This window comes from Gymnogyps californianus, chromosome 11 (assembly GCF_018139145.2).
Source record: "Gymnogyps californianus isolate 813 chromosome 11, ASM1813914v2, whole genome shotgun sequence".
NCBI classification, from domain to species: Eukaryota; Metazoa; Chordata; class Aves; order Accipitriformes; family Cathartidae; genus Gymnogyps; species Gymnogyps californianus.
In genome coordinates, this window is record NC_059481.1 from 22638573 (window position 1) to 22652761 (window position 14189).

A 14189-nucleotide genomic window follows, 5' to 3' on the forward strand; every position below is an offset into this window, starting at 1 on the left:
AAACCTCCTAGATACAGGTCCTGAAACAGGAATATTCACGAATAGAGCCAGGGGAGTCAGCTCTTTCTTTCCTCCCTCTTCTTTTTATGGAGTTTTGGTAGAGGGACTCAAAACTTCATTATATGATGTCTGTGGTAGTGAAAAGATGGAAAATGGCTTGTGTTAGATAACTTCCTTTGCAGTGGGAATTAGAGAGGGGAAACAAGTAATAACTTATTTCCTTACTTTTTGAGGGCTTTGCAAATTATCATGATAACCATGTTCCAGGCAATCAGTGGGGGACAGCATTTTTTCCATACCACTCACCGATACTCCTGTGAGATCCCGCAGCATGGCAAATTTAATAATTTTAGTATTCTTCTGCGTCAGCATTCTGCTTTTCCTTGAAAACAAACATTTATTTTCTTTACGTGGCCATCTCCAGATCTCCTCTGTCCTCTCTAACTGCAATGGAAAGCAGCAGAGAGCAGCAGCAGACTGCAATGAGACAGTTCTTGCGCTTGTAGCATAAGACCAGCCTGGAAGTCTGTGGCACTGGTGGAGGATATTTTCCCCCACAAATAAAAATAGAATTTATAAAAGACATGGGTTTCATGATCCTCTTGTAATTAAAGAACTGATGTATTGTTCCTTTGCAGATTTTGAATGTTATTTCATTGTGGATAGACAGTAACTTTGGATACGTAATTATAAATAGGAAATCCATGCGTATTTCTTGCTGACAGCATGTCATCTGGATTTAGTGGAGAAAATCAGACTGTTTAATTATTTTTTTTCTGTGGCTTTCTGGAATTCTTGAACTTCCTGTGTCAGAAACCTTTTAAGAGGAGATTCTTAGGGCAGTCAAATACTGAACTTTAAGAATATTTTATGATACATATTAAAAAATATCTGTGTTCTTGCTACACAAATTTTCCCCCAACATTGAGAAAAAATATAAAAATAGATTTTGGTGAAGTTCTGTTTTCATAGCAGAAATTCTGCAGGATGATAAAATAAATATTAACTGTTTCACATGTTGGTGTAGGTAGAATGAAAGTTTCTTATGAAACACGGGTTTTAAAGAAATATGTGGCAAAACCAAACCTGTATCAAGAAACACGTGCTTGATGTGCTGTACTTCTTAAGATATAAAAATCCTTGAAGTTTGATTACAGCTGCATCAACACAAATCAGAATGGGGGATTAAGGTTATGATTAGCCCTGGAAAGTCTACATAATATTTATGCAAATTTGGCAAATTGAGTTGGTTTTCCCCGTAGTCTTGTAAATGAAAAAGACATTTTAGAAAAATTGCAGTTCTATAGAAATTCTATGATTTTGTATCCTATTCTTTAAAATTTAATAGAAAATGAATCTGATTGAAATGAACCTGACTGAAAGGTATACAGGGACTGTAGGTAAAAGGTTCATTTGAACAGAAAGACGTCTGTGTGGGCAGCACCAATCCCTTAGATACTTAGGAGTCGGGGCTCTATTAATTTCTAGTGTAGGAACTAAATTATAAAGTTATTGAACAGAGAGAGAATTTATCTGTGCTAATGGCCATTGAAAGATCCTTTTTTTTCTAAAGCTCAAACAAAGTGAATTGTAATATGAGGAAGCCTGAAGATATTTCAGGAATTAAATATACCTTCCATTTTTTCCCCCTCTAAATTGATAATATAACTCAAGTAGTCCAGTTTGTCATACATGATAATGTGAGAGATTGTGATAAAATGTACAGATCAATAGCCTACAATTGAGATTAATGCTCTTCTCCCACTAAAAAGAACCGGAAAGATTTGTGCTGCAGAGCTGTACGGAGCGGAGAGCCTTCCCTCTAACTTCTGTCAGGCAAAAAGCTTTTTTTTAAAAGCTGAATGTAGCATATCATGGCTTGTGATTGCAGTGCGGAGATTGCATAGCTGTCACGCTCAAACACATAACCGTTCTTTGCTGCTGCTGAGGACACTGGACGTCAGCTTTTAACAGGGATTTTCTTTCATCAGAGCTGTGCTTGAAAACGGACTGTGTTTTGAAAGGGACCGTTTTCAGCTGCACCACTGAACAGACATGGACAAACTCCTTGATGAAAGAATTTTACCCAGACGTCAGTATAGGAGATACTTAGCTGAGTATTCCGTAATTTGGAAGAAGAGCCAAGTTATGTGACAGCTATTGGCAAAACTGCGTAAAGCACGTTAATACAGATGTTTGGATATGACAGTAAGGAGCAGAGCGCAGAACAGGCCTGTTTCCAGTGCCCCAAGTTACTGGTTTGCTTTGTAGTCCAACTGTGAGGGTCAGGGCAGGGACCTCGCACCGAGGCAGTGATGTACGGACCGTGCGAGTTGGCCACACGCACAGGTTTATGTTTGTGGTTTTGTGCGTTAGATTGAATAACCTGAAGACAACAGCCCCGTGAGTTCTTAAGGAAAAGCTGTCACTGGAGGAGACTCCCAATTCGTTACTCTGAATTTTGAAGACCGGCAGCACTGGGGACTTTCCACACTTTTTAACTAATGAAGGAGTCCGAGCCTGACTCCGTTTGACTGCTGTCTCAACAGTGGTTTTCCTGTTAAAAGCAGAAGGCATGGGGTGGGGGGGAATATGATACTAAAATCGCTGCCTCTGTGCTTTCCGATTCCTGCTCGCTCGCCGGGGCGGACTGCCACCGCGTTGGGGCCCGCCTCCTCCCCGCAACATGCCGCCGCCTCCGCTCCCTCCTCCCCTTCCCCTTCCCCTTCCTCTTCCTCCTCCTCCTCCATTTGTCCCTCCTCCCGGCCCCTCCGTTTTGGTTCCGGAGCACCGAGTCCTTCCTGCGGGCGGGGCGGGGCGGCGCAGCCTCGGCCCCGCTCGGCAGCCGCCGCGGCCCGCCGCAGCATGTGAGCCCGGCGGGGCGGGGATGCTCTGGCTGCTCTGCGGCCCCTCCCGCGCCATGGAGAGCCAGGCGCTGGTGATCCGCATCAAGATCCCCGACGGCGGGGCCGTCGACTGGACCGTTCACTCGGCCCCTCAGCTGCTCTTCAGGGACGTGCTGGTGAGTCCCAGCGGGGGCGGCGGTCCCGGGACACCCCCCCACTCCCGCTGCCCGGGAGGAGAGTGGGTGAGCGGGGGGATGCGGCGCTCCGGCCGGGGCGCGGGGTCTGCGGCTCCGTGAGCGCCGACCGGTCACCCAGGTCCGGTGGGGAAAGTGGTAACAAATATCCTTCCTGTAAGGCGAAAGGTGGTTTTTTTTTTCAGGGACGGGCTTTTTGCTGCCTCGTCTCTGCACCTGAAAGTTTTAATGGGAAAGTGGTAGAGGCTGACAAAAATCACGGGCCTCGGGTAGCGTCGGTGACCCCCGGGCTTTAGGGGAGGTGGTGCCGGTGCAGCAGCACGGGGTGGGTTTGCTCTCGTGTGCAGAGAAGCGCTTGTTTGCCGTGAAGTGGTCAGGAGGACCCGAACTGCAGAGCAGTGGTCCCAAGGCGTCTGAAGGGGTGGTTCCTGCAAGGGCTTGAAGGTGCAGTAATGCCAGGCTCGCAGCATCCCCGTGCCTGTGCGCCTTGGCGTGATGGGGGGGTCACAAGGCATCGCTTTGTCCTTCGGAAATTAGTGCTTCCCTGGCTCAGGCACGGTAACTGTGCGCCTTGCACGTGGGCTGTAGCTGTACTTGCTTGTGATGATATTGCCCATTGCTGTGCTATGGGTTTGTTGTGTCTCCTTTGCCCTGAACTGCCCTCAACCCCTGCCTGCCTTATTTTCTCCCCGTCTGCACATCAAGTGTACAAGGATCCTCTCTTTACTCAGAAATGGCAATGGATGTTTATCCCGCTTGCTGTTTCTTCTTAATTGCATCCTTAGCCCAAAGAAAGTCTAATCCTTGTGTGCAGGTCATACTTATTTTCTTCAGGATGCCCTCATCTTTCCCACATAACGCGTCTCTGCTAGAGACTCCATGTGCCCGTATTTCTCTAAAGAAAAATCTTCCCATACCACAGATCGTCTGCATATTTAATTTCTTCTGTTGTTATTAATATTGGAGAGAGATTCTGCAGACCTCTTTTAATGTGTTGCGTTTTACTGAGAAGACACGCAGGCATTAAGGGGTTGATTTGCTGGAAAATGTTCGATGTTGGGCCTGTAGAAGATTGCAGAGGTAATCGGAGCGGATGGCAGATGTTCCAGGTTTCATTCTTCCTAACATTTAGCATTATCCAAGACTTTCTATAGATGGAGGAGAGGGAGCAGAACTTCTCACAGATCAGTGAGATTTTTGGGAGGAGCAGTTTCCCCTTGGAGATTGCTGTGAGTTTTCAGTGGTTACACAGCAAGCCTGGGACAATCCACTCTACACTTCAAAGACAAGTGGTGCAAATCTGAGCCAGGTTTACTCCCCATTCTGCTTCATGTTTTCCAGTTTTTTCCCAAATAAAGTGAGATAATCACTGATGCTTGTACAATCCTTTGGCATTTTAGAATTATTGCAAATTTAAGTTTGGTTGTATTGCTTAAAAGTTAATAGAGAAGAGTTGTCAGGTTGAGGGCATGGCTTTGCAAAACCATTTTGCTTTTTAGTTTTCATCCTTGTTGCTTCAGCATAAAAGCAGCTGGGAGTACGTGGGCCTTAAACTGGAGCTGTGTAGTCTGTTTAACAAGTGAGTTGAAAAAAAGTGCTGTTGAAGCTTAAACTGCGTATGCAGTAGGAACCGGAGCCTATGGTTTTCTCTGAGCCTGTGGCCCTCCAGGGCTGCTGGCCGCACAGATGCTCCAGGAGTCGTCGTTTGGGGCAGCAGTGAGGTATGGGGACCTGTGTCTAAGGCTAGAGAGGGCTCCAGGCAGCAGAGCTGTAACTCAGTGGTCGGACCATGTCTTACACGTGAGACTCTGCACCTGCGGTTTCTGTTGTAGCTCATATACTTGCTCCATCAGGTTGCAGCTGGGACCAGCGTATCACTTTGGGACCTGAAGTTAAAATGAACCTGTGTGTTCGGTTGTGATACAGTACTAAGAGACAGCATGCCTTTTGGCGCCAGATCTCAAATAAGCAGAAGTACAGTAGTACAGCTGTTGAAGTAGCTCCAATAGGCTTTACTTGCCTTGATTTATTAGTTGTATCAGGGTGAAGTACTGAACTCTGGTCTAGTGAGATACCTGTAACCATGCCCTGCTGCGAGGAGTTTGAGTAATTGCCTCCAGCATGCTGAGAAGGGAGCCTGACAGAGCCCTTGACGTCTGAATCGATCAATGGACAACACGGGACCTTGAGGAGCACCCAAAGTTGTCAACACCTGCAGTAAACTCCAGTCCTGTGGACCTGATGCTTCCTGAGAGCTGTGGCCACTGTAAGCGTGGAAGAAGTGAACGGGTGAGGGAGGACATGTCAGGCAAATCTTGATCTTGGCACATCTCAGGTTGGTGAGGACTCTGTTTTTCACTGCTGATGTGTTTAGGGAGGCAGTTATGTAGGGGCTCTGTCATAGAATAGGCATGCCAAATCAAAGCAGAGGGACTGGGATGTAACAGGTCATGCAGAGCGTTCTTCTTACCACTAGATGGGCAGTTCCTGCGATCAGCAAGCCTCAAATTTACTTGGGCAAATCATCCCCACTCAAAGGCCAAGAACTGCAGGCAGGCTTGGCTAACACAACGCTCATCTTGTGCATCGCTGTTGAAATCACTGGAAGCTTCTGATTCTTCCCCCTCTGCACACGGTTTTGATGCTCATCTTAGTTGTTTGTATGCAGCCATCTAGAAGATCTACTGGACTTTTTAAAATGTGTTTTTTCCAGTTATGAGCAGGTTGAGCTTCATGTTTCATGGCATAGGTGGTAGTTTCTCCAGTCCGCAGATGATGGTGGAACGTGACAGGAGCATACATTGCTGGTTTTCTTACAAAATCCCGGTTTCTGTTTTAATATTCACGTTCAGTGATCATCGACGTCCTTCCCAAACATCCGTGATGTTTGTGTAGGAAGCTCTGCACGTTGAGGCAGCCACGAAACGTTTGGTGATGTCCATTGCCTGTGCTGTAGGCCCTTCTACCCCCACCAAGCACAGCTGCTGAAGTGGGGAGCATACCCTTAGGCGGTTGTTCCATTTAGCACAGCAGAGCACTATGGAGAACCACACCAGGTGGGCGGCCACGCGTGCTGTTCGCTCTTCTGCGTGGCACAGGCTGAGATCGCTGTGTTAACAGTCTTTTTGAGAAGATGCAGCTGCCACAGATCACCCGTGGTTCGCTTCACCCAGCTCCTCTGCAGACACAGGTCTGTCTCCAGCCATCTGCACACAATTTTTTCCACCCACTGATAGAAGGATATGAATGGTTCCTGGGTTGAAATGTCCCAGCTCTTTGTCAAGTGAAAGTGGATAGATTTCTGCATCAGGTCACATCTGTGTTGGTGATGATAATTTTCAGTTATCCAATGTTAGGCTCTTGCATTGAGGGTAGCGGTGACAGCAGTACCTAGGTCCTAACTGGAAGTGTTGGATTATGTACGGTGAGTCAGTAGGTGATGACACTTTTCTTGCTGTCAGTGGAAATCTCAGATGTGGGGATGCCGGGTGTTGTGACAGTGTTCAGCTGGGAGTGCAGCCGTGCAGTAGTACCGTTCGATGATTGTTGTTTTCATGTCAAAAACCATCTCTTTGTGGACTGTGAAATCTTAAGAAGGAAGAAGTTTAATAAGGTCTGAACTGTCTCAAGGCCCTCATTTGTGTAACTGATTTGTGTTTCAGGAGCTGCCATCACAGTATGCGCATGCACTTAATTTATCTGGTAACTACAGAAATTAAAAGAAGTAAGGCTCCGTACACTAAAGCGTAGTAGATCTGGCCCCACATGTGGCTGGGGAGGAGCCCCGAGCGTGGTGGGGAGGGCAGGAGTGGGGCTGAGCCAGTCTGCTGTTGTCCTTCTGCCTTCACTGTAATTTCCACTCACCTGGTAGGCAATTACAGAGGGCTTATGTGTTAGGGTATCAATTAAAGATAACGTGGAGAAGTGAGACATTCCCTACTAAGGTGAATTACTGAATAGTAATAATCCAGTCAGACCCCACTGTTTCCCTTATTGTCCACATCTGTAAACTGAAGACACAGGAATGCAAGTACCCCTTTTTTTCTCAGCTCCTGCTGTTTGGGGCGCAGTCAAGCTCTGAATAATCCCCGTAGCTTGCCCTGTTCAGCAGTGATCTAGCTCTCTGTGTGGTGGTGTCCGGAGCACGGCAGGCTTGAGCCTGCGCCGTGTACCTGCAGTCCAAGTGGTTTGATGGGCACTACCATCTTGCCTTGAACTGCAGAAGCGTGTTTGCTAGCCAGTTCTGAAAACCAGGTGCATACCCCCAGATCTCTAGCATCGGTGGGAGCTGAGGGCTTGGGGGGAGCCTTGAATTAGCTGGGTAGTAAGGCTGTTCTTCCTTCTAAGGTAGGTCCCGTGTTCTGCTTTGTATTAAAAAAGCCCCGTAAAATTATCTTTGAGAATAGCAAGTTTTTTTTTTAAACATGATTTTTGTTAGTTTAGCATGCTAGAAGTGTGAACACAAATGAGTGTAGCCTTGCAGGATTTCAGGCTGGCACGCAAGATTATTTCCATCTTCCTTTTTCGGAGAAGAAGCTGCAGTATAGAGTCACCAAGTACCCTGTCCGTAGCCGTAGACTAACGTGTTGGAGTCAGGAATCTCATGCTCAGTGCAACATCTTACACACTAAATGACACGTTTCCTAATTTTCGACTGCTCTAATTCTGTCTCTTGGAGGAGCCTTTACAGGTGCTAAACTGTGTAGCAGGTATTCAAACTGGAAAACCTGATACCCGCAGGTTGGTGCTGGTGGTTGGCCTTGACGCAGTAGGATGGTGCTTGACCCATGGAAGCGACGCTGCTTGTGTGCTTTAGGTTAGGCATTTTCTTGATTACTTTCCTAAACTGGGTGCTAAGAGCTGTTCTTCATAATGTCACTTTAAATATGTTCTGTGTATATCAGCTTTGCAGACCTGTAAGTTACCAGTAAACAGATTTATTTTAAAGGCACTGCTAAATGAATTACAATAAGCTTATTTTTTTCATCAAGCTGTCTAGATTCGTTTGCCCTGGCTGTCACTGGAGTATTTAAGCAGTTGATGTTAATTCAGGATAACTTCATGATGTCATACTGAGATAAAACAAGTTTTAACTGAATCGGGAGTGAGGGCCATGGTTTCAATATTTACACTGTTGTTTAAAGCAGTGCTTTCACATTTTCTGCTTTCTCGCCCGAGATAAGTGCTCCATGGCTCTTCTAGAGAGCAGATTTGATGAAGTTCTTGTTTCAGCTGCTGTTCCCTGATTTTTTTCTCCTCATTGTTAGAGGCTTTTCTGTTTTGTAAGATGAAATAGAACCTATCGTGTATGTGAGCCCACTTGAGCAATGTCTGCAAGTTGTAGTATTTTATTGTTTGTGATCTCTGTTGTGATAGTAGAAAACCATCACGCACACATAATCTGTTGCAATTTAGAGTAATCCTTTAAGCTTGGGTCAGTGAGAGGTCTGCTGAATGTTTGAGCATGGAAGTCTTATGTAGCTGATGAAAATACTACGGTAACGACAGAGTAATGGTGTAATTTCCCTCCCTCCCACTCCCTGCAAGGCTAGTTTCTGTCAGATGTGTTGATTTAATAGAAATATTGAAAGTTGACCAGAGCAAAGTTTTTGTGGCTGTTGGTAGGGTTTTCAACTATGTATTTAGTGTAAGACAGAGTTATGGTGCATAGTTCTTAAATTCATGTACTTGGTTATTACTCATTTTAAAGAAGTCCCAATGTATAGGAAAAGTTATTCTGAATGGGAGGAGGGTGTGTAAGAATTTATCATTGCTGTTTCAGTGTTATCGCAGCTTTGGGAGTCTTGGAGCTTTCCTAGCAGACATTTCGGGCCGTCAGAACTGTCCCTATCTCAGTGCCGTGCTTACATACCTCTTAAATACAGTTTTTAAATACCCCAGATCTGGGGTCCTTTTCTCATAACAATTTTTAAATCCATTTCATGGAAGCATCTGTGTGCCCGCATAAGAACATTTTACGAGTGGCTTAAATCTAACACAATTAAAGTGTGTTTGCTGAAGAATTTTCAGTGTTTAACTAAATCGATTTAGAAATAATTAGTTAACAGTACAGTCTTCTGTTTAGACAAGACTTCAATTTCTTGTTAGGAACAGAGGGTACAGCTTGGCTGGCTTTTGACAGAGGACCAACAGCGCTGTCAAACTGTGTAGAAGTATTTAAATGGAAGAATTTTTGTTAACATGGCAATGTTTTGGTTTTTTTTTTTTTTTTTTTCCCTTTTTTGGCTCCACAAATTTACAGCCTACATAATTAGGTAAGCTGTATTGCACATCTTTTGTCTTTTGTGTGCAATTAACAGTTTAAATTGCATACTATTGATTTATTTTAGCGTCTAAAATGAAAAGACAACATGAGAAAGTTTTAGAAATATTATTTGCTTCAGTTAGCTCTGTGGAAATCTTTAGGTTGCTTTTGCTGCTTTCTCATTGTATTAATTGTGTCTCTAACATTGCACGGAATGTTTACTTTCCCGGTTTTAGACTAAATGAAAAAGAGAAAACAAAAGTGACAGGACAGTGATCACTAAAGTTTTGATACGGGGGGGGGTGGTGCTTAGCACCCCGAGATGCTCACAGTATATGTACTGCAATAAATATTGTTGTTCATTAATTTCTAATCACTTTGTGACACTGTCAGTGGAGAGATTGTCTGACATGAGAAATCAGGCAGCAGGAAGGAAAAAACCATGCTGTGCATTTATGCAGTGCCCTGACATGACATATTGCAGCCTTGCAAAGGCTGACAACAGCACATACACTGGGAGGCCAGGATGACTTCAGTCTGAGCAGCTATTTTTCACTGAATTTTGAGTAAATGCTGTATGTGAAGGCTAAAAAGAAAAAAAAAAGCTTTCCTCGGTTTAGTTGTACAGGAAAGACTTGTATTAGCATAAAAATGCTGGTTTGGATCAGAGACGTGTAACGCTTGGAAATGTTCAGTGTGTTTTGTGATGGGCTTGTGTGTGTGCAGCTCACATCTCCCCTTAAGAAAGGCATTGCATGGCATCGTCGTAACGCCAAGGCTGAAGGTTGCCTTCTAGGTTAGTACTTCCACTTCTTCAGGCATTTTAACCTTATTTCCTCCAGGGCAGCCAACATATTTGAATCTGCCTACCAAGTTTTGAAGAAGTTTAAATTCCAATTAAGAATGACAAAGAGCCCTCCAAACTTTCCGGCTTGCATGGGGTGGAGAGCATCTTGAGACACAGCGCTGCTTTGCGAGGCAGCAGCAGGCAGCTCGGCGTAGCTGCTGGGTCCCACCGCTTTCCCAGGCAGTTGTGGAGTGAAAGCAACAAAAATTCGTTCAGTCTCACAGCTACTGTTTTAAGTCACGATGGCAGCCCTAAACCCATCCAGAGCAGTTTGTTACCCTGTTGTTCCTGAGCTGCAGGCAGGGCAGGAGATGGAGCCGTGTGATGAGGTTACCTTGCGGTGGGAGGGAGGACCAGGGCGGTTGTTCGGAGGTGGAGAGGAGGAATCAGGGTGATGTAAGCAGAAGGACTGAGAGAGAAAATGTGCTTTCTTAAGTAAAAAGCCATTCATAAACGTCTGTTTTTATGACTGACTTCGATGAGTTAGATGTACATTTTTCTATAACCTGCGGACAAAATCGATTCTTTAAACTGCAAGAACAGACAACACCGACTTGTTTGCAATTATGATTGAGTTATTAGAAAACGGTTTTCCTTAAGGTAACGTGGAGAGGAAGGAGAAGAGCACCGTGATTTGTACTGATTTGTGTTGTGCGCTAAAAAGTTGGTAATTTTGGGGCAGTGGTGAGTAGCAGGTCTTTAAGTCTTCAGCCTGCAGCTGGGGATTGGTTAAGATGATTTGCTCTAAGTCATCTCAGGCATTTCCCATTTGATATATAGCTAATTCTTCTTTACATTTTAGGATGTCATCGGTCAAGTTTTGCCAGATGCAACGACAACAGCATTTGAATGTAAGTATGACTTGTATAAACTGTCTCCTTTGTCACATTATAGGGCTGTCATTTTTTAAATAAATAATGTTTACGTTCATTGTATGTTACAGTTAAATATTTATGCATTAATGCAAGTTTAATGATGATACTGAACTAAGCAATATTTTATTATTTAATCACATCTTGAATGAGCATATTTCTACAATATAGCTTTAATTACCAGCATGACCTTACCATGCTCTTATTCCTCACTGCAATTATATTGCTCGAGTTAAATGAAAAGTATAAAGTACCTGTAGGTCTAAGTTTAAAATTTTAATCCTCCATTGGAAGAAACCAAAAGAGCAGCAGCTTTTACAGAAATACGGTACAACGTGCAGATTTTGTACCAAATATAGCAGCGTTAGAAATTAATGTTTCCTCTCACTGGAACAAACGTCTGTTTTTTGCTGGAAGGACTGCTGTGTTTTTAGTTTTCCTTTTTTCCTTCTGCTGGGCTCCAGCTAAGTATACCATCTTCTCTGGCTCCTGTGCGAGAGCGGGAGGTGTCAGTAGTTATTGAGCTCCTGGAGGAGGTATGAGAGTTGCAGGAAAATGGCACCTGGTTAGGCTTGGGCAGTAGTAATAACTTCTAAAAGGCCATGTGGGTCTGGTTGAGAAGCTGGGAAAAGTAGCTTCTGTGTAGGATGTGAGAAAGCTGTGGGTTGGGGTTGTCCATAATGACACTTGCACCTCGTGAAGGTGGTTATAGTATGCTTTTGCTGAGTTAGGAAAGCTCTCAGTGAGTATGTTAGTGCAGATTTAGACCTATATCTGCTAATATCTATTTCAGCTCTGTTCTTTGAACCCTGTTTATTTTTATTTTTTGAGGGATTCCTGGGGGATTGTCCTGTCTGGAGAGCAATAAGCTGCAAAGGGGAGTCAAACATCTGTGTCTTAGGGGATAAGATACCGAGTCCGAGTTTTCTTCCAAGTGGAGAGGGCTCCTGCTATTCTCTTTTAACGTTTATTATATTTTTTTTCTGTGTAACTCTGTGTTTTCCTTTGATAGAGATGAAATAGCAAGAAGGAGCTGGAGGGGATTAGAAGTGTTATATGAGTAAGGTAGTGATGCTGAAGGTGAGAGAGCAGATATGACAAGAGGGGGTCTTGCATTCTTATTAGCATTTCTCCCCTTTTTAGAGCTTTATGGATAATTCTGCCTGTAGATAATCAAAGGAACCATTGTTTTATAGTCCTTCAAGTACTATTTAGTGCTTTCCGTTTTTCTTTTTATATGTTTGTTTTTTCCTCTCCTAAGATATCAGAAACCTAAGAATGGAGATTAGAAGTGTTATTTCTCTGTAGCCTCGACATTCCTCCTGCTCTGCTTTTTAAAACAAGACTTTCTGAAGAGACCTGACCAAAACCAGGCTCCAGACCTTGCCTTTTTTTTTTTTTTTTATGATTTGTTAATATTTTTTTTACATACCTCCCACATCACACATTAGCTTTGTTTGAACTTCATGCACCAGTAGCAGTCGCTGCAATCAGGGCAGTAGCCCATATTAATGGTACCATGTGTAGAACTTTCCTGGAAATACTTATTTCGTTGTGTCTTCTAACATCTGCTTCTGTGCTTTCAGTTCATGTCTCTAGTCTGTCATTTACATCTGCACAAAACCATTTCCCCTGCCATTTAACTGGCATCTAAAATATGTTATGTATATTGATGCGTGATTTTTCTGGTTACTTTTTCCATATCAAATGCCTAGATTTTACCAGCTTAAGCTTCATTCTCACCTGCTTCATTGCTTCTTCAGATGTGGATAATTGCCATCCAGTGCAGGCTCCTCTACTGTTTGTTTAGTTATTGTTATCTACAGTGTACCATCCATTGCGGCTCCTACCTGGGGCTGCACTTCTCCTACTGTTGGACCTTTATGTGGATTTCACCATTGTATTACACATCGCTACAAATAAAATCGCTAACAACATATGGCCTGTTACGATCCTTTTATCCAAACTCTGCCATTTTGTATATTTGTGACACACTGCAGATTTTGTGAAGATTGCTTCATAATATTTGTTTACCATCTGCTGCACTCTATTTGGTATCTTGTGAGGATTTCTTCCTCCATTTTAAGTGACATTAGCAAAATCCAGCCAGTACGTAGGCTTTTTTGGTTCTACTTTTGCTTCCCTAATGTGCTGGAAAATCATATTGCTGTGCTCTAGGCAAGTAGAGAAGCCTGGAAATCTTTCTGAACCCATGTGTCGTTTCTAGCTAGTTTTTGGGTTGTACCCACTTAAATGTCATGATAAGATGGCAAAGGATCTCTGCACAGATACAAGAAATACATTTTTTTCTGGTTTTGCTCTTTACGAGCATTGCCTGGCTATTTTAGATTTGGCTTTTTTTAACGCCAGATAACATTTTCTGCCTTTTCATCAACCTATTTTTAATTTATTCGTTTTGTACCACCATCACGAGTTTTGCAGTTCTGAGAACTTCAGAGTTAATTTCTGAATCATTTGCAATGAATAATGTGGGTTTTGGTTGGTTTTGGGGTTTTTTTTTTTTTTTAAATAAACATTTTGCAAGTGGGCTCTAAGAGTTGTGCAGCTTTTTTTTCTTTTTTTTTTGGTGGTCCCAGCTCAGTTTGTTCCCTCAAGCCAGCCTTGCTTAACAGCTTTTATCTCCGTTTATTTGTCTCTCTCTGTCATGGTTTCCCCTCTTCTGCATTTTACTCTGATCCCTTCTTGTTGATGCACGGCGTTCGTTGTGTTCACTATTCCAACAGCTGCTTCTTCAGCCGTTCTTACTCCGTTACACACTGCGACTGGGACTTGGGTTTTGGCCAGGTAGCGGTTTTACAACTACTCCTCCTCCTTTCTGCCTAAAATGTTTCCAGGCAAGGAAGCATTCAGTTTCAACTCACTAACTCTTCTTAATCTTTTCATCATTCATGACTCGCTGCAGGCTGGTAACCCTAGCAAGTGGTTTTAGCGGTCTGGCGGTTCACCAGTTGAATTTCCATGGGACAAGGCTCTTGTAGGACATAGCTGTGTTACCTAGTTCCTCTTCCAGCTTCCATATTTCCAATGTCCCATAGCTCTCTTCCAGTACATTTTTAAAGTCTAATTCTACGGTTTTTATGTTACTTTTTTTCCTTGTTATTTCTCTCTTGTTGTTTTGCTCTCTCCTCTGCATTGTTTTGCTTT

General features: G+C 43.5%; 1 protein-coding gene across 2 annotated transcripts in view; it reads left to right on the forward strand.

Moving 5' to 3' along the window:
• The first annotated feature begins 2887 nt into the window (after positions 1–2887).
• Positions 2888–14189, forward strand: part of MAP2K5 (mitogen-activated protein kinase kinase 5) — a 141044-nt gene continuing 129742 nt past the window's right edge. For both annotated transcript variants that reach the window (XM_050903007.1, XM_050903008.1), the window contains exons 1-2: positions 2888–3022; positions 10955–11003. In XM_050903007.1, the coding sequence (XP_050758964.1) occupies positions 2888–3022; positions 10955–11003 (184 nt within the window). The remainder of the gene's footprint in view (positions 3023–10954; positions 11004–14189) is intronic.